This window comes from Salvelinus namaycush, chromosome 38, assembly GCF_016432855.1.
Source record: "Salvelinus namaycush isolate Seneca chromosome 38, SaNama_1.0, whole genome shotgun sequence".
Taxonomy (NCBI): Eukaryota; Metazoa; Chordata; class Actinopteri; order Salmoniformes; family Salmonidae; genus Salvelinus; species Salvelinus namaycush.
The window spans coordinates 15,652,966-15,678,324 of NC_052344.1; the positions used below are offsets into that span (position 1 = coordinate 15,652,966).

General features: G+C 43.6%; 3 protein-coding genes and 1 long non-coding RNA gene across 7 annotated transcripts in view; 3 read left to right on the plus strand and 1 right to left on the minus strand.

Moving 5' to 3' along the window:
* Positions 1–348: 348 nt before the first annotated feature.
* LOC120032000 (cystine/glutamate transporter-like) lies at positions 349–5,397 on the plus strand. The gene is made up of 12 exons (XM_038977903.1): positions 349–594; positions 2,729–2,855; positions 2,972–3,087; positions 3,183–3,308; positions 3,417–3,516; positions 3,613–3,657; positions 3,756–3,879; positions 3,982–4,085; positions 4,184–4,280; positions 4,440–4,589; positions 4,713–4,890; positions 5,033–5,397. The coding sequence occupies exons 1-12, from the start codon at positions 360–362 to the stop codon at positions 5,095–5,097; spliced, it is 1,467 nt and encodes a 488-aa protein (XP_038833831.1). The 5' UTR covers positions 349–359; the 3' UTR covers positions 5,098–5,397.
* A 12-nt stretch (positions 5,398–5,409) lies between these two features.
* LOC120031999 (forkhead box protein M1-like) lies at positions 5,410–11,003 on the minus strand. Of its 2 annotated transcripts, none has more exons than XM_038977902.1 (9): positions 10,884–11,003; positions 9,659–10,174; positions 9,400–9,548; positions 8,979–9,173; positions 8,663–8,791; positions 8,454–8,495; positions 8,078–8,129; positions 7,784–7,953; positions 5,410–7,674 (listed from the first exon to the last, which is right to left on the minus strand). In XM_038977902.1, the coding sequence occupies exons 2-9, from the start codon at positions 10,128–10,130 to the stop codon at positions 6,868–6,870; spliced, it is 2,016 nt and encodes a 671-aa protein (XP_038833830.1). In that variant the 5' UTR covers positions 10,131–10,174; positions 10,884–11,003; the 3' UTR covers positions 5,410–6,867. The 2 variants fall into 2 exon arrangements, with proteins under 2 accessions (XP_038833830.1, XP_038833829.1); XM_038977901.1 differs by having other exon boundaries at positions 8,439–8,495.
* Positions 11,004–11,131: 128 nt separating this feature from the next.
* Positions 11,132–13,084, plus strand: LOC120032197. The gene is made up of 3 exons (XR_005473795.1): positions 11,132–11,249; positions 11,457–11,659; positions 11,769–13,084. It is a non-coding gene; the product is annotated as an uncharacterized LOC120032197 (long non-coding RNA).
* A 2,647-nt stretch (positions 13,085–15,731) lies between these two features.
* The window catches only part of LOC120032148 (tubby-related protein 3-like), a 33,174-nt gene continuing 23,546 nt past the window's right edge, over positions 15,732–25,359 (plus strand). For 2 of the 3 annotated variants that reach the window (XM_038978112.1, XM_038978113.1), the window contains exons 1-2: positions 16,145–16,885; positions 24,196–24,237. In XM_038978112.1, coding sequence (XP_038834040.1) covers positions 16,785–16,885; positions 24,196–24,237 — 143 coding nt within the window. In that variant the 5' untranslated portion in view covers positions 16,145–16,784. Of the gene's footprint in view, positions 15,864–16,144; positions 16,886–24,195; positions 24,238–25,359 lie in introns of those variants that run through there. The other variant, XM_038978114.1, reaches the window with a different exon arrangement.

Sequence of the window (25,359 nt, forward strand, 5' to 3'; positions counted from 1 at the left end):
GTAAAAAACAAGTTCAGGGGAGAGGGCCTTGTGCAAGTGTGAGGGGTATACTAGTCTACCCGTTCAGCTCATACAGCTCCACTCTGCTTGTCACCCTCCCCTAGCTTGTCTCGTCTTTCTCACTTGTCCTCTACATCAAGCAATCTTCATTGGATAAATACAAGCAGTTTCAGTATAAGAAGAAGGATATATGAATTTTATAGTTTATCCATAAAGGGAATTACTATACTTTTGTGTTCGTAAAGAGAGAATACTTTTTTGTTCACTTAAATTAACTACTTGATTTATTCACTGGAACGTGTTGGTGTAAGGCTGGCTATCTAAACAAGGTGTTTTCACACCTTCAAGGCTGCTGAGGCATGGGCATAGATGGAATTCAGTCGAAGGAAGAGGAGGATGAGGTGAAGGAGAAGAAAGAAGATGAAGTGATCCACCTGAGGAGGACAATAGGTTTGCTTCCGGCTATCTCCTTCATCATCGGTACCGTGGTGGGCAGCGGCATCTTCATTGCACCAAAAGGGGTTCTGATGAACAGTGGTAGTGTGGGGCTGTCACTGGTGGTTTGGGCACTGTGTGGGGTTCTCTCGACCTTCGGTAAGCACCAACTGTCATTTTAAAAGAGGTAGTGGGTAAATATGAGAGCAAGAGGAGCATAATTGTGATGTTTGAGAGTGGCAGTTGCTAACACAATATCCGTCTTGAAACATTTTTGATAGATCTTCACACATCAGGCTGATTCAGTATTGTTTAAGGTCCAATGCAGCTGTTTTTATCTCAATATGAAAACATTTCTGGGTAACAATTAAGCACCTTACTGTGATTTTTTTTCAATTAAAATGGTTAAAAACATACAAAAAAAGCTTCTTAACAAAAAGTAATTTGTCTCGCAAAAATTTGTCTAGGACTGTATGGGAAAGGTCTGAATGAGGAGCCTCCTAATTGGAGGAGCCTAATTGGAGGGATTGTAACCTGAAAACTAGCTGTTATTGGAAAAGAGATATATTATTGTTATTGGTCTATTAACTTACACTGCCTGGTCATGTAGCCAGGCAGGGCGAAACAAGCTGAAATTTCAGGCAGTCTTTTCTCTACCTCATAGTGTGGAAATATATATAAAACACAGGTTAATCATGCATTTGACTGCACTGCCCCTTTAATTCACAGACAGCACACAACATTCACTCCCCTAATGGAAGCTTAGGCTACCTCAGAGGTGTAATCTAGTACTCGCTGTATTGTCTTTGGTAGTAAACTGTGATGGATGTGTTCACTTAGCTGAATGATCTGGCCAAGGTCCATAATCCTCTGGTATTTGCACATGTAATCAACCTTTTCACTTATAAAGTCATTTTGACTTATCTTATTTAATTAAGGTAATAACAGTTCACTGTACAGGTTATTGTCATACATTGTCACGATCGTCTTGCGGAGAGAGAGGACCAAGGCGCAGCGTGTGCAAAATACATTCTCTTTTATTAGAGAAAGGAAAAAACAGCAACGAACACTATAACAAAACAACAAACGACCGTGAAGCTACAAACGTCAGTGCATGACAACAGCTACAAACGTTAAACATAGACAATTACCCACAATCACCTAAAGCCTATGGCTGCCTTAAATATGGCTCCCAATCAGAGACAACAATAAACAGCTGTCTCTGATTGAGAACCAAACCAGGCAACCATAGACTTTCCTAAACCTCTCTACTGAACACAACCCCATACACTATACAAAACCCCCTAAACAATACACACACTCTAAACTAGACAAAACACACAAACATCCCATGTCACACCCTGACCTAACTAAACTAATAAAGAAAATCAATATAACAGAGGCCAGGGTGTGACATACATGCCTCCACTATTATTTGTACCATTAACATAATTTAAAACATTTATTATCATTCAAGTATATGAGTCCTTGAACAGATGTCCAAATGTTTACTATTAAACTGATGGTTTAATATACAGATGTAGGATCTTAATTTGAGACAGTTTGCTACAGCAGGAAAATGAGCCTGTTGATTATAATTAATGGCCATTTTTGTAGGGGTTGATGCATTTTTCATTTGGGCAAATCAAGTCTGAAATGGAAATGTCAGTGGAAATTACAAACTTCAGAAGCCTTTATAAACAGGAAAATGCTCAGCAACAAAAGTGATCAAATTAAGATCTGTACTATTCATTAAGGTTGTTTATAGGGTAATAGCCTACGGCTGACCAAATAAACAGATCAAAAGGGTAGCATGGGCTGAAAGCATGGGGTGGATGTATGGCTGACCTTTCCCAGGTATTCCCCCAGTTTTTAACTTTATTATACCACAGTTTTAAGCCCAGCTATAACTAATGATATGCACTGAATAATGAATATTTTAAAAAATCTGTTTCCTGAATGTATAGAGATAGTTATACAATAGAAAATATCCCAGCCCACAGCAAAAACTCCACATTGTTTCCACATCATTTCAACCAACAAATTCAATGTGATGATGTTAAGTCAACGTGGAAAACTGACTCTATTTGAAAAAAAGTAATCAACGTAAGGGAATTTTGTATTTTTTTCACCCAACTTTTCACCTGAATCCAATGACATGGTGAATTTTTTTTGTGATTTCACGTTGAAATTAACATTATTTGACAGCTCAACCAAATGTAAATCATAACTTTGTTGAACTGACGTCTGTGCCCAGTGGGAGATGTGTCATCTGTCTCTGTTCTTTGTCCAGGGGCCTTGTGTTATGCTGAGCTGGGAACCACATTTACAAAGTCGGGGGGCCACTACACCTATCTGCTGGAGACATTAGGACCCTTGCCTGCGTTCCTGCGTCTCTGGGCAGAGTTTTTATTCATCAGGTCAGCAGCCTGTATCTCTGTGTCTCTTTGCATACACTCTTGGAGTAGTTTAGGGGACAGTATAGTTTATTACACGTTTTCTAATGCTTTTACTGTACTCCATGTGGACTGTAAAGGCCAGCTGTAGCATCCTACGTATCCCTGGCATTCGGACGCTATCTGGTGGATCCCTTTTTCAGCCCTTGTGCTCCTCCCACAGCACTGATTAAACTGGTCAGCATCCTTGGAGTGAGTGAGTGATAAAATACAATCGATAAGACTTTGTGAATTGTTTGATTACTATGGAATACTATTTCAACGAGGTTTATCTTCCCCCTCTCCTTGTAGCATTTGTGGTGGCGATAAACTGCTGGAGTGTGACCCTGGTCTCTCGCACCCAGATCACGCTGACATTCATCAAGATGTTTGCCCTGGTCTTAATCATCATTCCTGGCATCATGGCATTAGCCAGAGGTGGGGTATTGGTTTTGGTAGAGTAACATGATACACGATGTACACAATATACACAGGACCCTAATCAATCAAACCCTGCTAACTCGTTTTCCTCTCTCCCCTCCCCAGGACAGACAGAGAACTTTCAGAATGGGTTTGAGATTGATACATTAACACTGGATAAGCTACCATTGGCCTTTTATTCTGGTCTATATGCCTATGGTGGATGGTAAGCAGTGCACAAGAAAATCCCAATCATACCATTGTTGTGTTGTCCGTAAAGAACTGTTAACTGATAAATGGACATCTTTTACTTTCTTTGCAGGTTTTATCTGAATTTTGTCACAGAGGAGGTCATTAACCCAAATAGGTATTTTACATAAAAAAAAAACAATGTGATTGACCAATTATTTCCACACAAATAATCAATGAACCTCATGCCTTAGTTTGTCTGATCTATTTTGTCAGAAACATCCCACTGGCAATCATCTTCTCCATGGTGACGGTGACTGTGTGCTACGTTCTTGTCAACGTGGCCTATTACACCATGATGACAGCAGAGGAGCTTCTTGTGTCTGACGCTGTGGCTGTGGTCAGTACTGTGGCATCATATGGTCAAAGCCAAGAGAAGGAAAATAACTGCATATGAAGTGAACTGCATGTCAGCCTCATATATGCTGTCTGTTTATCGCAGACGTTTGCCAATCGTGCGCTTCACGGCTTGGCCTCTGTGATTCCTGTACTGGTAGCTGTGTCCTGTCTTGGGGCGCTGAACGGTGGCTTCTTTGGAGCACCCAGGTAATAATGCTGCACTCTCGTAATTCAGAAATGTACACCTTGATGTACGCTTGGCTGGTTCTATTCACGAGACGTCTGTCTGTCTGTCCGTGGTGCAGGATGCTGTTTGTGGGGGCCAGGGAGGGACACTGGCCAGTCCTCTTCTCAATGATCCACATCCGTAGAAACACGCCTCTGCCTGCTGTTCTGCTGCTGGTATAGTCTACTACTACTGCCCATAGTCTACCTTGCCAACCCTATTAGAGTCTCTTTACAGACATCTGTATTGTAGGGATGTCCTTATTGGGTTGATGAGGTAGGTCTATGCTTTGCTTTCATGGTCCAGTTGAGATGTTTGTGTTGTCCTTCCTGCAGTATCCGTTGGTGGTAGTAATGGTGGCGAGAGGAGAGATATTCCAGCTGATCAACTTTGCCTCCTTCTCTCGGTGGCTCTTCATTGCCATGGCGACCATGGGGATGCTCATCCATCGCTACCGCTTCCCCCTCCACCCAAGACCCTTCAAGGTTGCTATGACTACTATAATTAACTAATGTCACTTGTTTGGTACTTACTAGTTGGCTGTTTCTTGACTGTTTACCTAGTTTTATTCCTATGATCAGCTCATAATTCTATTCTATGTCTACTAGGTGCCGCTGGCCATTGCAGTCACCTTCACAGTGGTGTGCTTCTTCATCGTTGGGCTGTCTCTGTACTCAGACCCCTGGAACACAGGGGGCAGCTGTGCTCTCACCCTGTCTGGAGTCCCTGTCTACTACCTGACCGTGCACCGCTCACGCCTGCCCACCCGATGGAGAAAGATCTTCAGTGAGTCACATCCTTATTATGCCACTATAATGTCGTCATCATCATACTGAATTACTGATAGCAGAAATGTCAGGTGAGGGTGTTGTGTGGGATAGTTATGGCTGTTGCGAGTCACTGACAGGACAGTCTCTCTATTCTCCAGACTACTGCAGCAAGCAGCTCCAGATACTGCTGGAGGTGGCTCAGCAAGAAGTCCAGACCTACTAGACGCCTCTTTACTCACACTGACCGGACGGACACCCATTGCTGTGCCCTCCATATTGCATATGGATGTGAAAACCAAGGCATGTTAGATTTGGAAAATAATGAGCCGTTAACTCCACAACATTCACTGCTGGGAAAGTTAGTTCTGCTGAAAAAACCCCCACTGACTATTGTTTTTGTTTACTTGAATTAACGGTGTACTTTTTACACTTTGAATACGATAGATGTTTTGTGTGGATTATTTACATTTAAAATGACAATCATCAGCAAATGATGACATACTGGTATTTGGTACTCAAATAAAACAAAGAGAGAAACTGTGACATTAATTTATTCCATTTACATAGGATTCATAAAACAGACATGCTTTTCGTAATCATCCCAAAATGTACCCATGTCAGTTTTCCCCAAACCTTCCTCTGGGGTCTGTTGTACTGGTCATGTAATAAATACTGAACCAGAATGTAAAAGTTCTTGCATATTATGTGTTGTTCATGCCTCTTCCAGTTTATCATACTTTTAAATTATATGGGACAAGAAACCCAGGACTGTGTGAATCTAGTCAAAGTTAAGACATCTAAACCCACCCAATGTGAAAAGAAGCAGCAAAGTCACAGGGTTTCATTGTAGTCAGCACACCCACCCAAAAAGGAAAAAAGGCACTTTAAACATTTACATTAGCTACAGTTTCCAAGACACCAATACTGTAAAGATATGAAACCAAGTCAATCACCAGCAAGCCCATGCCATGATATTAAACACTAGCAGACAGTATGCTCCTTAAACTTGAACCTGAATGTGTCCACCACAAGCACAGCCAACAAAGGAACTGAGAATAACCATAAAAAGCCATACACAGTTCAGAATTGGTCATATACCAATGATGCAGTCTTCCTTTCCCATAACAAAGTAACAACTATGACCCTTTGATCAAGATAAAACCATAAACTCATGCATTAAATGTTTAATCTTCTAGCCAAAAAAACTTCCAATGACAATTCAAACATATTTCCCTTCTACACAGACAGAGTAACACAGGAGTAGAAGACATCACCATACTACTTTATGCTTTTACATATTGAGTAAGAAATTACTACCACTCTTAAAAAGTTCACAAAGCAGATTGGACATTGTGTCATACTTAGAATAAATTACAAAAGTGCACTAGAATAAGTGTTGACTTGGTCAATCAAAAATGGCATCTCCTTTGGGTGTAGACAGCCCTGGTTGTTTATTACTTTCTCTCATTGGTGGTTGATCCTCTGTACATCATGTTACATCCTTTCAGAGGTCCAATCAAATGGAGACTCGCTCACTTTCAGAGGCACCACATCTTATATTCTAGCATGGTAGTGTCGGTCTCAAAGGATAGTTTGATGATTTATCTATGTATAAATGTACATTTTAAAGAGCAAAACATATTACAAAATGTGCAAATTAACATACATATTCTATGTAGGCTACACATCAACATACAACTCAGACATACTTTTCGGTTCTCTAGTAGTTCCTTCAAGACTATCGTGGGAGGCAGTGAATTGTAATCAAAATATGGTCGCTTATGCTTGTGGCATGAAACACAACCAAGAGAGAGGAAAAGGACTGGTTAGTATTGACAAAAGCAACCAATGACAAAGAAAAAAAATCTAAGTCAGAAAAACTCCCACATTTACAGATTGGAAGATGATGTGAGCAGCTTGGGTAATGATGAGACTATGGCATCCTCATCTAGCAAAGAACTTTGAAAAGGTCATGCTCTCTGCTCGGCAGTGGCTACTTGAGTTCAGGGATGAGCTGAGACCAGCTGATGTTCCCCATACCCAGATCATCATCCTCCAGGCCAGAGAAGCTGATATCCACCAAGATCTTGCTCAGGCTGTCGTTCATGGTGTCCAGGACCAAGCCCTCCGTAAGGGAGCGGTTAGCTGTGGAGGGACCCCCGATCTGGAGCTCTCTAGAGCAGCCCTGCAGACGCTCCAGCCCCGGGGAGCAGGTGCCGGTGGGGCCAGCCGCGGATGAGGAGCGTGCAGAGGTGAGCAGCTCGCGAGGGGAGTTGAACAAGGGCAGGTCCTTAAAGGGAGTGCTACTGAAGCTGAAGGGGGTGTGGTCATGGCGGTGTGGGGTGAAGCTGGGGCCGGGGGTGCGGATGGGGCTGAAGTCCAGCATGCCGCCTCTCTCCTTGCCCAGCGGGGTCACCCTCCAGGGCTCTAACAGCACAGTGGGTGGCTTGCTGGGGGTGGAGGAGGCTGGGTGGCTGCTCTTGATGGGGGTCTTGAAAGAGAACTCCCTGCAGGGGCTGTTAGGCTCCGGCCGGGGATCGAGCTCGGCGTCCTGTAAGGCGGAGCCGTCGGAAGCCAGGCCCGAGTCGAAGAAGGTGCTGTCGGGGAAGAGAAGCACAGGCTCCTCGTTGGAAGGCAGGACGAGGCGCTGCTTGCGACGGGAGCTGCTGACTTCCTTCCTGGTGTTGGTCAGAACAGCCCTAGGGGCAACAGAGGTCAGGGGCACACAGACCTGCTCCTCCTTCATCTCCTCAACTGGAGGAGCATACAGCATCACTGTGGAGGCATCACTGTACGTAACCTGCCAAACACACAGTCCCAGCGTATTCATTTAATAATTATAGGGAATCAAGTAACCTCCCGGCACTTCACAATAAAAAAAAAAACGTATGGTGATGGTGAGACTTTACCTTGGGAGCTATACGGACCCTCTTGCCCCCTCCTGTGGAGCTAGATTTCTGTTGGGGGGCAGAGAGGGGGAGCTGTGTGGACGAGGACAGGAAGAGTGACTGGGTGAAAGGCAGCTGGATGGGGACCAGGTAGGAGTCTGCACGAGGAAGAAGGGGCTTCATCTTCCTCTCTGAACATATGGATGGCAGAAAAAAAAGTCATGAGGCAACAGCTACACATCAATAATTTCCAACTCTCAAAGGTTTGGTAATTGTCCAGCTGCTTGTTTCCCCCCACGTCTTTCCCTCACTCACCAGGGGCACTGGCAGATGTTTTCTTGATTTCAGGAGCAATTCTCTTTTGTTGCTGCGGGAGACAATTGAGATGTTAACTTCTCATTCCCAACACAACTATTCTAATTGAAATGGTCCCTTTCTCTTCTCAAAGACAACATATGAAGACGGCATGAGTTAGACCTGTGTAGAAGAAGTTACTGACTATGTACGGTGGTCCTGTGATGTCTGCCTCTCTGCCTACACCTCGCATCTCCCCTGAAATTAATTGTCAACTTAATGAGCTAAACAAGAGCAGATGGAAAGCATGTCCTGTCCTCTCTCGGAGTGTCCTGTCCTCCCTGACTGACTGCCACAGATGAAAAGGGTAAAACAATCTTACATGTTGGTCACAGACCTGCATGGTCCGAGACGAGATGGAAGTTGGATCAGACTCAGTCTGTGGGGTGGAAAATTGGTCAAAAGGGACAGAGTTATCATAGAGATAAGTAGATATCAGAGTTAAGACCGTTATATGCAGGGATTTGTCCTTTTGTGTAGTCCCATAGTTGTAATTGGCCAGCGCCAAAATATGACTTCGAACAGAAAAGTGGGTAACATGCCGACCTTGTAAACCTGGTCAAGAGTAAGGCAGCGATTGGCCTCTGGGCGGATGGTCCAGTAGGAGATCTTGCCATCTTGTGTTGTCTCACGGATGAACATGTCATGCAGGGAGAGATTGTGGCGGATGGAATTCTGGCAGAGGAGCATAGACAATATCAAACTAAAAGGATGTGGCTTATGCCATTGGCAATTATACATGTTTTTGTTGGGTGCTTAAGGGGTATTTTTCTGCTTCTATTGCAACACGATCTTGTCCTTAACTACTACAGTGACTCCAATAAAATCTATCTGTGACCAAGGGCTTATTGTGGATGTTTACCTTCCAGCCTGGCTTAGCCACCTTTCTGAAATATGGAAAGTGATCCTCAATCCAAGTGTAGATCTCTTTCAATGTCATCCTCCTGCTCTTCTTACTGTTGATGGCAAACTGAATCATTGCCATGTACGAGTAGGGTGGTCTCTCTGACAAGGGGTCTTTGACAACCCTGTGTGCTTCCATTCGCTCACTTTGTGACTGTGTGAACAGAACAAAAGAGAGGTTGGTTTCGTTTGGCCTATTTAGATACTACTCTTTGAAGACTCAACAAATGCAGCAAGCATGCAGAACTAATATCACACTTGAGTGCAACACTTGAAACATTCTAGATAAACATATAACACGGTGTCGGTGACACCCTCCTTGAGCATCACTGTTTACATACGTCCGTTGACAATCACACTGAGATGCTAAGGAGCCAAACCTGGAGAATCTGTTGGCAAGCGTCATGATTCTCTTTGTTGGCAGCTTTCTTAGCAGGATCTGGTTCAAGACCGTCTGTATTCATCCTCCCAAGCCACTGGATGTTAGTAAGGCTGTCATCTAGAGGACTGCAATCAAGGTCCCTATTCACTGTGAAATAAAAACTGTGCGCATCAGCAATGTTCATCATAAAACAGTTAAACAACACCTGAAAAGTGGAGGGTCATTTAACCCAAAATCATGAAAGCAAATAAACATACATGGTTTAATTGTAGTCAAAGTCCTAGTATCCTTTAGGCAGTCCATTGTTGTTGCCTTCTCTGGCTGTGTGACAAGAGCCATGCTACTCCTACCAGAGCTGCGACCTCTCATATAGCTAGGTTGACTGAAAGAATCTGCACCATCCTCGATACAGCCGCCACCACTTAGAAGGATGAATTTGTTTGGTCCTTGAGAGCCACACTCCTTCCCCTTGGCAGTGAGGGCCCCAATTACACTCTGAAGGTCTGCAGTTTTGGGGATGACAACCACTTGTGTGCCAGGCATAGTGGGATGGTCCATGATGCGGATGCCATCAGGAAAGCACTGGCCACCTGAGGGTTTGGATGTGGATGGTCCCTTGTGTCGTAGTCCATCCGGCTCATCAATTGAGCCATCAAGTGTTGGTTCATTTAGCTGGAAAGGAAGCTTCCTCCTCCTAAGGATCAGGGGCCTTCTTGGGCTCTGTCTCATTTTGCTCAGATTACAGAGGCTGGCCCTTTGACTTCACTTGATGTCTGAAGAGATAACAGGTAACGTTAAAGTCACAACTACATTTCCCCTGGGGCAGAAAAAGCTGGTTAGGTTAGAGCTAGTTAGCTATAATGGTTAAATGATAGCGAAACTGATCTGATGACGAATCAGGTGCTGACAACTTTATACCTGAGTTGATATGCTGCAACTAAACAAGCAAGACTGTCGATGCAAAAGCTGTTATTTCAAAAATTATCCAAGGTTCTTTTGATGGGTAAATTAAAGTAGCGTTAGCTAGCTTGCGTAACCTGGTAACAACGCCGAATTGGATATCTTTCACATCATGAACTTATGTTTTCCATATTTGCGCTGACGTTACTCTAGTAACTTGCTAACTTAACTATACTAAAATATATTTGATTGTTTCAATTAAAAATAAAACAGCCAGGTAATTGTTACTATAGCTAGCTAGCTAACGATTTTAGAATAGAAATACCAGTCTTTCAAATATCAGCTATGGTTATGACGCAGTCTTCTAGAACATGATGGTGTTAGCTAAATTAGATAGTTGCTAATCCACTGGTTTATAGTTAGCTAACATACAAAGAAGGTAGAAAAATATTCCCCAAACTAACGTAAGCTAGTAGTTAGCTAACTAGCGGTAGTAGTTAGCGCGTTTAGTTTGCCAGCTAACGTTAGTCCAGTTAATTAGCCAGCTAACTAGCAACTTTAACCAAGTTGAAAATAACAAACCTTCATATTATGGTGATGCGATGCGCTTTTGTTCTGGGTTACTTTACTCCTTAATTAAACAATGACAATAATCGAAAATGAAAGTTGATAGGTAGTTTGTAGATCTCCACCTCCTTTCATTCAGTGTGAAAGGGAATGGGAGTTTGAATTTTGGCGCAGTATTTGCGATTCCGGTCATGTGGTCTTTGCATATCCAATGGGCTGAACCCAGTGGATGTGACAACCAATCAGCGTTAGCCATTATGTTAACTGCAAGATTTGAGGAGGACAGCGAAGCAAATGCCAAATGTTTGTCCTTTCTGATTCTGACATTATTTCTTCAAAACATTGATAACTAGCTACTTCTGACATGCAGTATACACCCAGGTACGTCGTGTGATATGCGAAGGCGTACTGTGTTAATGGGAGGGTACTTCACTCTGTTATTTTTTGTTGTTGTAGCTAACTAGCTAACGTTACTTCTTAACCCAAAGCAAGCTATAGCGTTATAACGTTTCTTATATACCACATCTGTTCCATACTGCATTACTTTGATACGTCACCTTATATTTCACCTTCTCTTGATCCCATCAGCTCCTCAGCCATGATCTCTGATGCCCCGTAAAACAAGAAAGACATATTTTCCAAACTCACAGAAGCCGTCGCTGTTGTTTTTTGAGTCACCACTTGATGACGCCAGATACCACAACGTGCCTCAAGTGAGAGGCGCACTCAATCCCAAGTCATTTCTGGTTGAGGAGCAGCGACAGAACAGCTGCACAGCCTGTAGTTCTTGGGTAATCACAGTTTAGGATAACTGATAATGTGTATGATGATAATCAATCATGTTTTTAATGTTATTATTTACTATCTTAATGTACTATTATTTACTATCTTCTAACCAAGATGAAACGGAGACAACAACACCGAGAACTTCTCTCAGGAAAGGGACAGCTGAGAGGAGACGGTTGTCAGAGGTAACACCGGAAGATGCAGCATCAACCTCTAGCAGATGTGTGGGAGTCCTTAGAATGTCAGCTGCCAATGTTGCCAGACATTGCAAGAGCCCAGCGTCATGCTCTGCTCGGACTCCTGCCTCAGCAACACACCACACCCCTGGCACGGACAATGTCTTCTCCCCACCTGATGTAGAGACTCCAGAATTACACCATGATGGTAGTTCCTCCTTTCTTCGCCTCCTGTTTCCTGCGCCACAGCCGATGACCCCGCCACACACCGTGACTTCAGAGATTTTAGCAACAGACACCCCAGAGAGGGACTATGGAGTCAAGGTTACATGGAGGAGGAAAGGGCTGATGAGGTTGCTGAGGGACTGAGGTTATCTTTCAAGTGCAGAGGCACTGATTAGCATCTAATCAACATAACTGTAAATGTTGACATTTTATTATCATGTTCTGCAATTAACACTGAATTGTAGTTAACACCACATGAATACATTAGTCCACTGATTGAAAGTGATATGCTGCAATGACTATAATATTATCGAGTCCATTCAATTGTTTTGCTGCTCGGGATATTATCGAGTCCACTCAATTGTTTTGCTGCTCGGGATAACTTGGCATGTTGTCCATGTGCAGTTGGTAGTTCAGCCCATTATGGATGTGGCTCTGTCTAGGTTCTTGTTTTCTTTGTACCCTGGGTCCACATTAAATCTTAAAAAAAAAAAAAAGGTTGTTTTTCAATTTAACATAAATACATAATGAATTTCCGTGGTGTGAGTGTTACAACACTAGCTAGTAACTTGGGTATAAATAGAGGGGTCTATTTACTAGCTACATGTGTGGTAACATGGCATGCAGAAGCAAAGAAACCTGTCCAATCACTCAGTCTATATAACTTGCCATCCAATAACATTGTCAGTTGCCAACTTAGCGACTTTGTTGCTATATTTAGCGTGTATTCAGACCCCTGTAGCGACTAGTGACAAATCTAGCAACTTTCTGGTGTTTTTGGAGACTCTGACGTGAAAGCACGTATTGTTCTTACTCTTCTCAACGAGCAGCAAGTGCTGCTGTGGGCCCCATCCCAAAGCAATCACAGCAGTCCCTCCCAGCTGCAGTCAGAGCAGGAGATGTTCACCCCTCCGTGTCCAGACTGCAAATGAATCGTGCATGCGGGAAGCTGCCGCTGGCTGATCCTGCCCTGGCTTACATTCAGGGCGGGATGCAAATGTAAAATGTTCTTTGTCTAAAATAAATCACTGCACAAAAATAAATCACTGCATTTGACTCACACAGCCTCAGTCACTTACTCACCTTGTCCACTGTGTGTGTGCGCCTATCTGTGACATAAGCTAAACATCTAGCTGGCTAGCTCATCATGTCTCAGTCTAGACTGTACACTCAAAAATACAGAAAGGAGTGGGAATCAAACCCTGAATTCAAAGGCTGGTTGAAGCTGTTTATTGGAGATGATACATGGGCATACTGGCTGTATTGTAAGGCTGATTTCTACGCCAAACTTAGAAACTCAAAAACATATTCAAAAGGCAAAGCTTTATAACAGTTCCACCCAAAACAAGCTGCCATTTATGGTTAAAAAAATTGACTCGCACCATTCGCTGAACACTGTTCCATGCTGGCATGTGATCACATTGGAGAAGCATGTAGAGCTGCTTTCTCAGACTCCACTGCTGCTACCCACTTCAAAATGCACAGGACAAAGTGCACAGAAATGATTAATGGTGTTCTAGCACCATACTTTATAAAAGAAGTTGGTCACAGATGTGGGTGACCAGCGTTTCAGCCTCCTCGATGAGTTCACGGATGTAAGTGTTTCTAAGTACCTGGGGGGTTGTGATAAGGTACTTTAGTGATACCAAGCAGACAATTGTATCAACATTTCTGGGGCTTGAGTTGGAGGGAGGAGATGCTAAATCTATAGCCCGTGCTGTTGTGGCTTTCCTCGAGAAGTGTTGTCTTAAAAAAGAGAAACTCCTGGGGATAGGGACTGACAATGCTTCTGTTATGACGGGGATTAACAATGGGGTCCATAAAGTGCTGAAGGAGGAGTATGGCCTCAAATATCTGGTTCTTATTCGCTGTGTGTGCCACTCTCTGCAGCTTGCTGTAAGTCATGCTTCCAATGACACCATCCCACGTAGTGTGGAGTACTTGGTACGAGAGACTTATAACTGGTTTTCAGTGTCTCCAAAGCGCAGGGAGGCCTACAAGGCCATATATGAGACCATCAACTGTGGGGAGAAACCTTTACAGATAACCAAGGTGTGTGCCACACGTTGGCTCTCCATTGAACCTGCGGTTTCACGCATTTTGGACCAGTGGGAGGAGCTTAGGCTGCATTTCACAGTCACCAAGTCCAGTAAACACTGCTACATGGCTGAGGTTTTATACTCCATGTACAGTGATCCTCAAAACATATTGTATCTGACTTTTTTGAAGTCAGTGCTGGGTGAGGTACAGTTGGCCATCAAGGCTTTTGAGGGAGAGCAAGTAGATCCTCTTAAGCTACTTGACAGCTTGGTTAGCCTGATCAAGTCTGTGAGCAGCAGGGTGCTGTAACCATTGGCAAATGTTGATGTACTCAAAGGGCCAATAGATGGATACATCAGTCCCAAACCGTACCTTGGTTACCTTTTTGAGTCAAAAGCAGCTGAGCTCCACCTTGCGCCTGAGGATGAAAACAATGTCAGAAAGCGGTGTGTAGCCTTCACCATCTCCCTCACTAATGAGTTGAGGGTGAGACTGCCGGACAACATCGAAGCATTGCAGTACATGTCAGTTTTCAATGTGGAGGAAACTCTAAAGCACAGTAAGAGCCTTGGAGAAAAAAATGAAAATAGCCAAGCTCCTTGGCGACTCAAATGCAGAGCTAGACAAGATTGTTCAGCAATGGCGTGCCATCCATCTTAGTAAATGGAATGAGACAAAAAACACACTGGGCTTCTGGAGTGAGATTTTGAAGTTCAGGGATGCAGCTGATATCAACGCGTTTCAAGAACTTGCCATGGTTGCTGTGTCTGTGTTGTCCTTGCCACACTCGAATGCTGTAGTCGAGAGTCTTCAGCCAGATGAGTGTGGTAAAAAGCAAACTTAGAAATCGGATGTCCTTGCAGACCCTTAACCCATCCTGTACATTCGATATGGACTGAAGCTGTCTGGTGAGGCTTGCAATGAGCACCAGCAGCTTTTTGGCACATCAGCTGCTTACTCATTTAAGTCAGCTCCCTCAGTTGCTGAACCTGCCATAGAGAGCCCTGACCAAAATGACGATGACCCACTCTTTCTGTGAGCTTTTTTCCCAGGGTCTGGGAAAAAAAACTATTAACCTGAATTAGGGCCAGACTAGTTACCATAATTTTCTCACATTGTCTTTGACAGTTTTTTCTATTGTCTCTTTTTGGTCCATTTAGGTTGATAATGTAGATTGTATACAAAAAAATGAAATGTTATGGTTAAAAATGTTCATGTTTTACTGTGACTTGTTGTAGGCTCCTAAGTGGACCCTAAGGTTAAAAACCAAACCAAATTAAGAAAAATAAAATAAAAAAACAAAAAATAAAATAAAAAACTATGTAAGTGTCTCTTTTGGGTCACTTTTGTCTGTCCCAAGTCTGGATAAAGGAGGAGGGTTGGAATTGTGACATAAAAAAACAAGAATCAACAGAAGAAAATTAATTTGTAGTTCTAAACATATTTTGGGTGTTTTTTACTCACTTTTTGTCTCTCCCACGACGTTATTCCTCTCTCCTACGGCGTCCATCACAATTACGTGCACATGGCCAATTATGCAAATTAGGCGATGGCGTCATTTAGCGACTTCTAGCGACTTGTAGGACAGCCAATAGCTACTTTCCTTACTGAGGAGTTGGCAACACTGTGTTGTAGTCATGTGCGGTAACTAGGGCTGTGGGGAACAATTTACCAAGCGTATCAAGGAAAGTTGTCTGCTGCACCGGGAGGCCACCACCAGCTGGGATCCATAGCAACTGTGGATAAACATGAGTTACTACAGCATAAGGTAAGTAAAAAATAAAATAAGTAAATAAATATATATATATAGTTCTTATAGTTCTTTGCCCATGATATTATGTAGACATGCGGTGTCCAAATTTGATGGGCGAAGTGTGTCTGGTGGTGGTGCGCGAGACTTGTCTGTCACTTAACTTTTTCAGAAGGCACTGTTGCTCGAGAAAACTATGATGCTAGTTTGGCTAATGTTTGGCTAATGTTCTTTGCTTGCTCAGGCTTGCTTGCCTGAAGATAGCGTGCTCCGTGAAGAGACTAGATCAGAGGCAGAGTGGTAAATCAATCATGGAAGATAATACCAAGCACAAACTAAAATGCATATTTTTCACAACTTGAAATGTAGCGAACTATTCTATTTTTTCTTGTCAGGAATCAAGCAGAGTTAAACGCTTATCATTAATAATTTGGGTATCGTTTTATCACGAAAAGGAAGCATGAGCTAGCTGGTCAGTGAATTGTAGCTAGGAAAACACCATCGATTGTTAGCTAGCTAGCGTGCTTGTTAATAACGGTAAAACAGAAAGAACACAATTCGTCATGGATTGCTCGTAAACTTTGTGATTAATGTTTTGTAACAGGAATGTGTTTGAAAATGAGAGAGTATTTTTTGATTTTAACTTGCTAGCTAGCTATAACGTTCCATCTGAAAATTGTCAAAATTGTATGAACATGTATGTTGACAACGGAGCTATAACGACGTTATAAACATCTAGCAAGGCTCAAGCCTGGAATATGTTGGGTTGCTAACGTTACATTATTGCGTCACGAAAGCCATCAGATAGGGAATATATTACACTCGATTTCTCGAGTTACTGTGGCTTTGTCATAGGAGCTTGCGCCATTGTCCTTGGAGACGGAACCGCAGAAATGTGGGTACTATAGCAGCTTGCTAAAAAATACAGTATTAGGGCCTATGAGGGGGGCAATCTTGGCAACATCACTCGGCACGGTCACCACCAAAGAAGTCTCCCGAAACGGAAGAAGTGACAGGATGAACAACATCAACAAAAGCAGGTGAATCAAGCTAATGTCATAGCATAATGATTGTATGGAACTGTGGCCAACATGGGGACAATCCGATGTTGAATAGGGTGTTGGATGGTTCAGTTCGTGGTTAATGATGTGATAGTTATGTGATATGCTACATGGAGGCAATAGACAAATTACAATATGTCAGTCAGAGTAGGATTATTATTTAACACTACCTGAACAATTCGGCATAACAGCATCAGCTGTCATAAACACAGTCATGACAACTTGTCATTAAAATGACAACTGACTTTATACTGTTTATGACCCTACTATTATGACAAACACTGTTCTTTTGCTCAGCTTAAGGTGTTATACTAGCTAGCACCCACAAGTGAAATCCACTGCATTGCTTTTGCAACTTCATTTCACCCTGTGAAGTTGAGTTTCATTTAGGGATTCTTAATGCTTATTTCACAAGCAAACATTTTCCTTATGCTGTGCATTCCTGGTCAAAATAATGACACTCCACCCCCATATTATTGTGGATTGGAATGTAGTATGGCTGAATGTTATGTGACTATCTGGAGGCAATAGAGAATTCCACAGTGTTTGGTTTTTAAAGCATGCCCACGAATGTTGCAATACCATTGCACCCACAACAAACACTATTATTGGCTATTCCCTTTGTGACATTAATGCACACTGTGGAAAAGGGCTCAGAACAATTAATAGGCAAACAAGTTGACACAAGAACTATGCAATCTGGTTTCCGAGCTGGTCATGGGTGCACCTCAGCCACGCTCAAGGTCCTAAACGATATCATAACTGCCATCGATAAAAGACAGTACTGTGCAGCCGTCTTCATCATCCTGGCCAAGGCTTTTGACTCTGTCAATCACCGCATTCTTATGGCAGACTCAATAGCCTTGGCTTCTCAAATGACTGCCTCGTCTGGTTCACCAACTACTTCTCAGAGTTGAGTGTGTCAAATCGGAGGGCCTGTTGTATGGAACCTCTGGCAGTCTCTATGGGGGTGGCACAGGGTTCAAATCTCGGGCCAACTCTTTTCTCTGTATCTATCAATGATGTCGCTCTTGCTGCAGGTGATTCTCTGATCCACCTCTATGCAGACGACACCATTCTGTATACATCTGGCCCTGTTTAGTTTAGTTTATTAATTCGACCATTTAAAAAAACAAGCACACATAAAACTTAAAAGCCATACATGCACATGAATAGAATCATCGAGGATAACACACAATAAAGTCTGGTACTTATTTCCATTGTGGTCCTCTTGAGACTAGATGGCTAGACAAGATCAAACACAGTATGGCAGGGAAATAATTAAACAAAAACATAGAAGAACATCTATCTCATCATTCCAGTTACATCATAGGGGTTATTCATATGGGCACAGAAAACATCAAACATATTTTTACTTTATTTTTTAAAGCTGTCCAGAGAGGACGTTATTTTTATAGGCAGAGGCAACTCATTCCATTCTGAGGCTCCAGTATACAAGAAAGTACCTTTCCCAGCATTACTCCTGAACCTGTATAAGCACACACAGTGGCGTGCCGTGGGCCTGGGGCCTGGGCCTTCAGTGAGGTATTACACAGTCCCACCCGAATTAATCCACCTCATTATGATGCCATGGCTCTAGACACTATACATTTAGACAGAAACGCAGTATAACCAGGCGTTGCGTCACCTTGAAATTGACAAATTGACATTTTTGGGTAAACAGTGTTTACCCAAAAACATGACACAATCAATGAGTCTTTTCAATATTTCCCTTCACCTTTTCATTGTGCAGCTCCGTTGCCCTGCGCGCGTGTTCTTTGAGCTGTAGATCCACTCCGGTGTCCCCAAAAGTTTTCAAAAGCACCATTGCTTGTTAGTGCCCAGCCGTACTTTGGTGTCTCGTTGCTGCCTTGGTTAGACAACTCAAGTTTGCAAAGCCAGTGTGGCTCCAAACACCAAATCGATCACTTGCAAATAATAGGCATTCCCAGCAGTACAGTTTGCAGTGCTTCTCGGAGCCAAGGAGCCATTGACAGCGCTCGTAGTTGAAACTTTGAAAGTGGCGAGTTCTGCAGAAAGCATTTTTAGCTATTCCGATACAGTCATTTCCAGTTTTAGCACGTAGCCTATCAGTCTATATATCTGATACATCTTAGAAACTGAAGAAAGACAGACATGTAACTAAGTCAGAGGACCAAGTTTAGCGATTTTATGCCCAGTATTTTGTCTTGGCATGAACTCACGCCACATTTAGACTCCTCTAACAAATCCCTGTGGGTTCACTGTGTTGTGTTCAGAGGCTAGCCTCAAGTGTGGCGTCATGGCAACGGCTCCTACTCCTCCGAGACCTCACCCTCAGCTGTGTGGTGCTGGGACTCCCTCCTGGCTGCAGGGTAGCAGGGTTGTAGTTGGAGCTTCAGGTAGACCTTCAGACTGACTCTGGACCGGGTTGGGAGTACCATACATTACCGGAGCTGCTGCTGGACTCACTATCTATCATACACCTAGACTGGCTGATACAGCATCATGGACAGTGTAAAGAGTGGTGTCTCCCAGCCTGTCTACAGCCGCTGGTCTTACAGGTATTCAGCAGGCCTACGTAGGCACACACTCGCGCATAGACATGATCATATTGTACACACACACACTGTGTGCTTGATTTCTCATAAATGTGTACTGTAGGGTGATAGAGGAACTGAGAGGGGTCTGTGTCCTGTGAGTCAGGTGTTTGTTGTGCCTGTGACAGACAGATAGGCTTTGAGCATCTCTTCCTCCTGTTCCCACTGATCCTACCTACCCACACCCGGTTCTCTGTTCTCCTTGGGCTGAATGGCTTACCTGTTGTTAAAGGGAAACAAACACCAAAAGGTTGTTTTTGAGTGGTTTTTCATTAGTCCACTATTGATACAGCCCCAAAATGTTTTGTATGTCAGCAGTCAAGTTTGAAAGATATTGGAATTTCAAGAAGCAAAGTGTCACCGGCCAAATGCAGTGTCAACAGTGGGCAAAAAAAAAAAAAAAGGTTTACCTTTAAGGATCTCTCCCACGCTCATGTTTCGTCTGGTGCATTGTCGTTACTTATTCAGAGCTCCACCTCTTGTACTGTAACACGTTTCTTTCTAACATGTTATATTGTGAGGTTTTGTTTTACAGCTGTTTGCTCTAACTAAGGACGTGCTAAGAATATTTGACCAAGTAGCTGACATGAAAGAATTTGATTGAAGTTGCTTGTGTTGAAAAGACTGTCGTTTAGCTTGTATGAGTCCTATAATATCCTCGGCCTAGTTAAACAGAGTTGTTCATGCTCTACACCTCACCATGCGTTGATCATTTATTCAGCTGGTGTCTTTTCGTCTGGCTTCCTTAAAGGCACAATCTGCGATCTGGAAATCTGTTTTAATGGTCATTTCAATTCTTGGTATATAGCAGGGCTGCCGTTTCACACAAAAAAACAAATCCCAAATTCTAGCTTTAACTTGACGCAGAGCTGATCTGACTGCCAGGGTATCAAAAACAGCCTATTCTCACCCATGTCATCACCCTAATCTCACCCATGTCATCACCCTAATCTCACCCATGTCATCACCCTGTTTTGAATAATCCCTCTTTCTTGTGATTTCACTCGCTGAACTGGAACTGAAGCCATTCTCTCCAACCTCCGGGGAATTAGAAGTTTAATTAGACTACCTCTCGTTCAGTCTTTCTTTTTAACCCCCGGAAAGTCATTTGCCGAAGGGGAAATTAAATGTACTTTATTCGTTGAACTTTAAAACATGATTTAAATTAGTCCAAAGCTGTGAAGTATATTAATGAGAATAATTTTATTGCAGTTTGATAATACGCTTCTACTCCCTTGTCTCTCGTCTGATAATAAAGTCTCTAATTTTATGCTAAATGCCAGAGACACATTTGGAACTGCATCATATTGTCATATGAATGCAGTAGTCTCATCCTATTCTCAAGCTTTTTCACCAACAGACCGAGGACAATGCTATGACATGGAGGGTATCCTAAAGCTTGTTCGTGATAAAGTAATAGGCTATTACTGGCCTACGTCTTGTTTGCTTGTCAGTCATTAAGTCTTTTACAGCACAGTGTCAGTGTTATGAAACATTGATTAACGCGTAGATACCTGTGAAGTGGACAGAAAGACTGTGTCCTCCAAGTTTGAGAGAGGTGGAGGACACAGTGTATTCTCAGATTAAAGTATAGAATGATGATACCCTGTGGCGGATTAAGCAAATACACAGCACTTGATCAATGTTCATTCACTGTCTGGGGGCTGTGACCACGCCACAGTCATATAGGTGTTCATTCACTGTCTGGGGGCTGTGACCACGCCACAGTTATATAGGTGTTCATTCACTGTCTGGGGGCTGTGACCACGCCACAGTTATATAGGTGTTCATTCACTGTCTGGGCGGCTGTGACCACGCCACAGTTATATAGGTGTTCATTCACTGTCTGGGGGGCTGTGACCACGCCACAGTTATATAGGTGTTCATTCACTGTCTGGGGGACTGTGACCACGCCACAGTTATATAGGTGTTCATTCACTGTCTGGGGGCTGTGACCACGCCACAGTTATACAGGTGTTCATTCACTGTCTGGGGGCTGTGACCACGCCACAGTTATATAGGTGTTCATTCACTGTCTGGGGGCTGTGACCACGCCACAGTCATATAGGTGTTCATTCACTGTCTGGGGGCTGTGACCACGCCACAGTTATATAGGTGTTCATTCACTGTCTGGGGGGCTGTGACCACGCCACAGTTATATAGGTGTTCATTCACTGTCTGGGGGCTGTGACCACGCCACAGTTATATAGGTGTTCATTCACTGTCTGGGGGACTGTGACCACGCCACAGTTATATAGGTGTTCATTCACTGTCTGGGGGCTGTGACCGCGCCACAGTTATATAGGTGTTCATTCACTGTCTGGGGGCTGTGACCACGCCACAGTTATATAGGTGTTCATTCACTGTCTGGGGGCTGTGACCACGCCACAGTTATAGAGGTGTTCATTCACTGTCTGGGGACTGTGACCACGCCACAGTTATATAGGTGTTCATTCACTGTCTGGGGGCTGTGACCACGCCACAGTCATATAGGTGTTCATTCACTGTCTGGGGGGCTGTGACCACGCCACAGTCATATAGGTGTTCATTCACTGTCTGGGGGGCTGTGACCACGCCACAGTTATATAGGTGTTCATTCACTGTCTGGGGGGCTGTGACCACGCCACAGTTATATAGGTGTTCATTCACTGTCTGGGGGGCTGTGACCACGCCACAGTTATATAGGTGTTCATTCACTGTCTGGGGGCTGTGACCACGCCACAGTTATATAGGTGTTCATTCACTGTCTGGGGGCTGTGACCACGCCACAGTCATATAGGTGTTCATTCACTGTCTGGGGGGCTGTGACCACGCCACAGTTATATAGGTGTTCATTCACTGTCTGGGGGGCTGTGACCACGCCACAGTCATATAGGTGTTCATTCACTGTCTGGGGGGCTGTGACCACGCCACAGTCATATAGGTGTTCATTCACTGTCTGGGGGCTGTGACCACGCCACAGTCATATAGGTGTTCATTCACTGTCTGGGGGCTGTGACCACGCCACAGTTATATAGGTGTTCATTCACTGTCTGAGGGGCTGTGACCACGCCACAGTTATATAGGTGTTCATTCACTGTCTGGGGGGCTGTGACCACGCCACAGTTATATAGGTGTTCATTCACTGTCTGGGGGCTGTGACCACGCCACAGTTATATAGGTGTTCATTCACTGTCTGGGGGCTGTGACCACGCCACAGTTATATAGGTGTTCATTCACTGTCTGGGGGCTGTGACCACGCCACAGTTATATAGGTGTTCATTCACTGTCTGGGGGGCTGTGACCACGCCACAGTCATATAGGTGTTCCTTCACTGTCTGGGGGGCTGTGACCACGCCACAGTTATATAGGTGTTCATTCACTGTCTGGGGGCTGTGACCACGCCACAGTCATATAGGTGTTCATTCACTGTCTGGGGGCTGTGACCACGCCACAGTCATATAGGTGTTCATTCACTGTCTGGGGGCTGTGACCACGCCACAGTCATATAGGTGTTCATTCACTGTCTGGGGGCTGTGACCACGCCACAGTTATATAGGTGTTCATTCACTGTCTGGGGGCTGTGACCACGCCACAGTCATATAGGTGTTCATTCACTGTCTGGGGGCTGTGACCACGCCACAGTTATAGAGGTGTTCATTCACTGTCTGGGGGCTGTGACCACGCCACAGTTATATAGGTGTTCATTCACTGTCTGGGGGGCTGTGACCACGCCACAGTTATATAGGTGTTCATTCACTGTCTGGGTGTCTGTGACCACGCCACAGTCATATAGGTGTTCATTCACTGTCTGGGGGCTGTGACCACGCCACAGTCATATAGGTGTTCATTCACTGTCTGGGGGCTGTGACCACGCCACAGTCATATAGGTGTTCATTCACTGTCTGGGGGCTGTGACCACGCCACAGTCATATAGGTGTTCATTCACTGTCTGGGGGCTTTGACCACGCCACAGTTATATAGGTGTTCATTCACTGTCTGGGGGCTGTGACCACGCCACAGTCATATAGGTGTTCATTCACTGTCTGGGGGCTGTGACCACGCCACAGTTATAGAGGTGTTCATTCACTGTCTGGGGGCTGTGACCACGCCACAGTTATATAGGTGTTCATTCACTGTCTGGGGGGCTGTGACCACGCCACAGTTATATAGGTGTTCATTCACTGTCTGGGGGCTGTGACCACGCCACAGTTATACAGGTGTTCATTCACTGTCTGGGGGACTGTGACCACGCCACAGTTATATAGGTGTTCATTCACTGTCTGGGGGGCTGTGACCACGCCACAGTTATATAGGTGTTCATTCACTGTCTGGGGGCTGTGACCACGCCACAGTTATATAGGTGTTCATTCACTGTCTGGGGGCGGTGACCACGCCACAGTTATATAGGTGTTCATTTGTAGTACTACTGTACAGGCCACTGTCTGTTCTATGTCTGTTAGCTTTAGGCCTATTTTAGATAAATGTATATTGCTTTTAGATATAAAATATATTGCTTAATATGTGTTATGGACTGGGGATCGATTTACATTTCCCTGTAAGCTAGAAAGATCATGTGCTTCTCAAACTGAAGGACCACACGCGTTGAGACAGAGTGTCAGAACAGTGTCAAAGCTTCCCGTTTTAGCATCGTTCTTTTTGGTGTCACTGATCTCTTGCTAACTCTTTTCTTCTCTGTGTTACCTGTTCGAAAACCCCATGGCCCTGAAGACCCTCCAGCTCCGCCAGCTTCTCCTCTACCTCAACAGCAAGGTAAGCAGCACCGATGTTGGATCGTAACTTGATCACCCAATGCAGGAGATGTAGAACTTGGAGTGTATTTGAGGTTTATAAAGGCTTTTGAAGTTTGTAATATCCACTTTGAAATTTCAGACTTGATTTTCCCTTACGAAAAATGCATCAACCCCTACAAAAAATGTCCAATAATTATAAACCACATAATGATTCACATTTCCTGTTGCTGCAAGATTATTCTCCTGCTGTAGCAAACTGGCTCAAATCAAGATCCTACATCTTTAGCACCCATCCATTAGAATACCTGTGATTAACCACCCACCCAGGCACCCACAGCTTCCATCAACTAATCATTTCATAGTCAAAGAATATTTTTTTTACTCATAGTACGGTCCAATAGGTCAGTTGACAGACTACTTCAGAAATGCTCTGTTTTTGTGAGTGCCAGGTAAAGACCCTGTAGTGCAACCGGTCTACTAGAAAGAGCTGTTGTGTTGTCAGAGTGACTAGGTTGAGTGTTGGAAGATGGATAGCCATATTGATTGTGGTGTCAAGTAGATGGATGGAATCAAGGAATGTCCACAGTGGCCACACACGATCACTCTTCTACCTCCTAACCTCCTGCCCAATGTATGACCATATTAGAGAGACATATTTCCCTCAGATTACACAGATCCACAAAGAATTTGAAAACAAATCCAATTTTGATAAACTCCCATATCTACTGGGAGAAATTCCACAGTGTGCCATCACAGCAGCAAGATTTGTGACCTGTTGCCACAAGAAAAGGGCAACCAGTGAAGAACAAACACCATTGTAAATACAACCCATATTTATGCTTATTTATTTTAACTTGTGTGCTTTAACCATTTGTACATTGTTACAACACTGTATATATATAATATAACATTTGTAATGTCTTTATTGTTTTGAAACTTCTGTATGTGTAATGTTTACTGTTAATTTGTATTGTTTATTTCACTTTTGTATAATATCTACCTCACTTGCTTTGGCAATGTTTCCCATGCCAATAAAGCCCATTGAATTGAATTGAATTGAATTGAATTGAATTGAATTGAGAGAGAGAGAGAGAGAGAGAGAGAGAGAGAGAGAGAGAGAGAGAGAGAGAGAGAGAGAGAG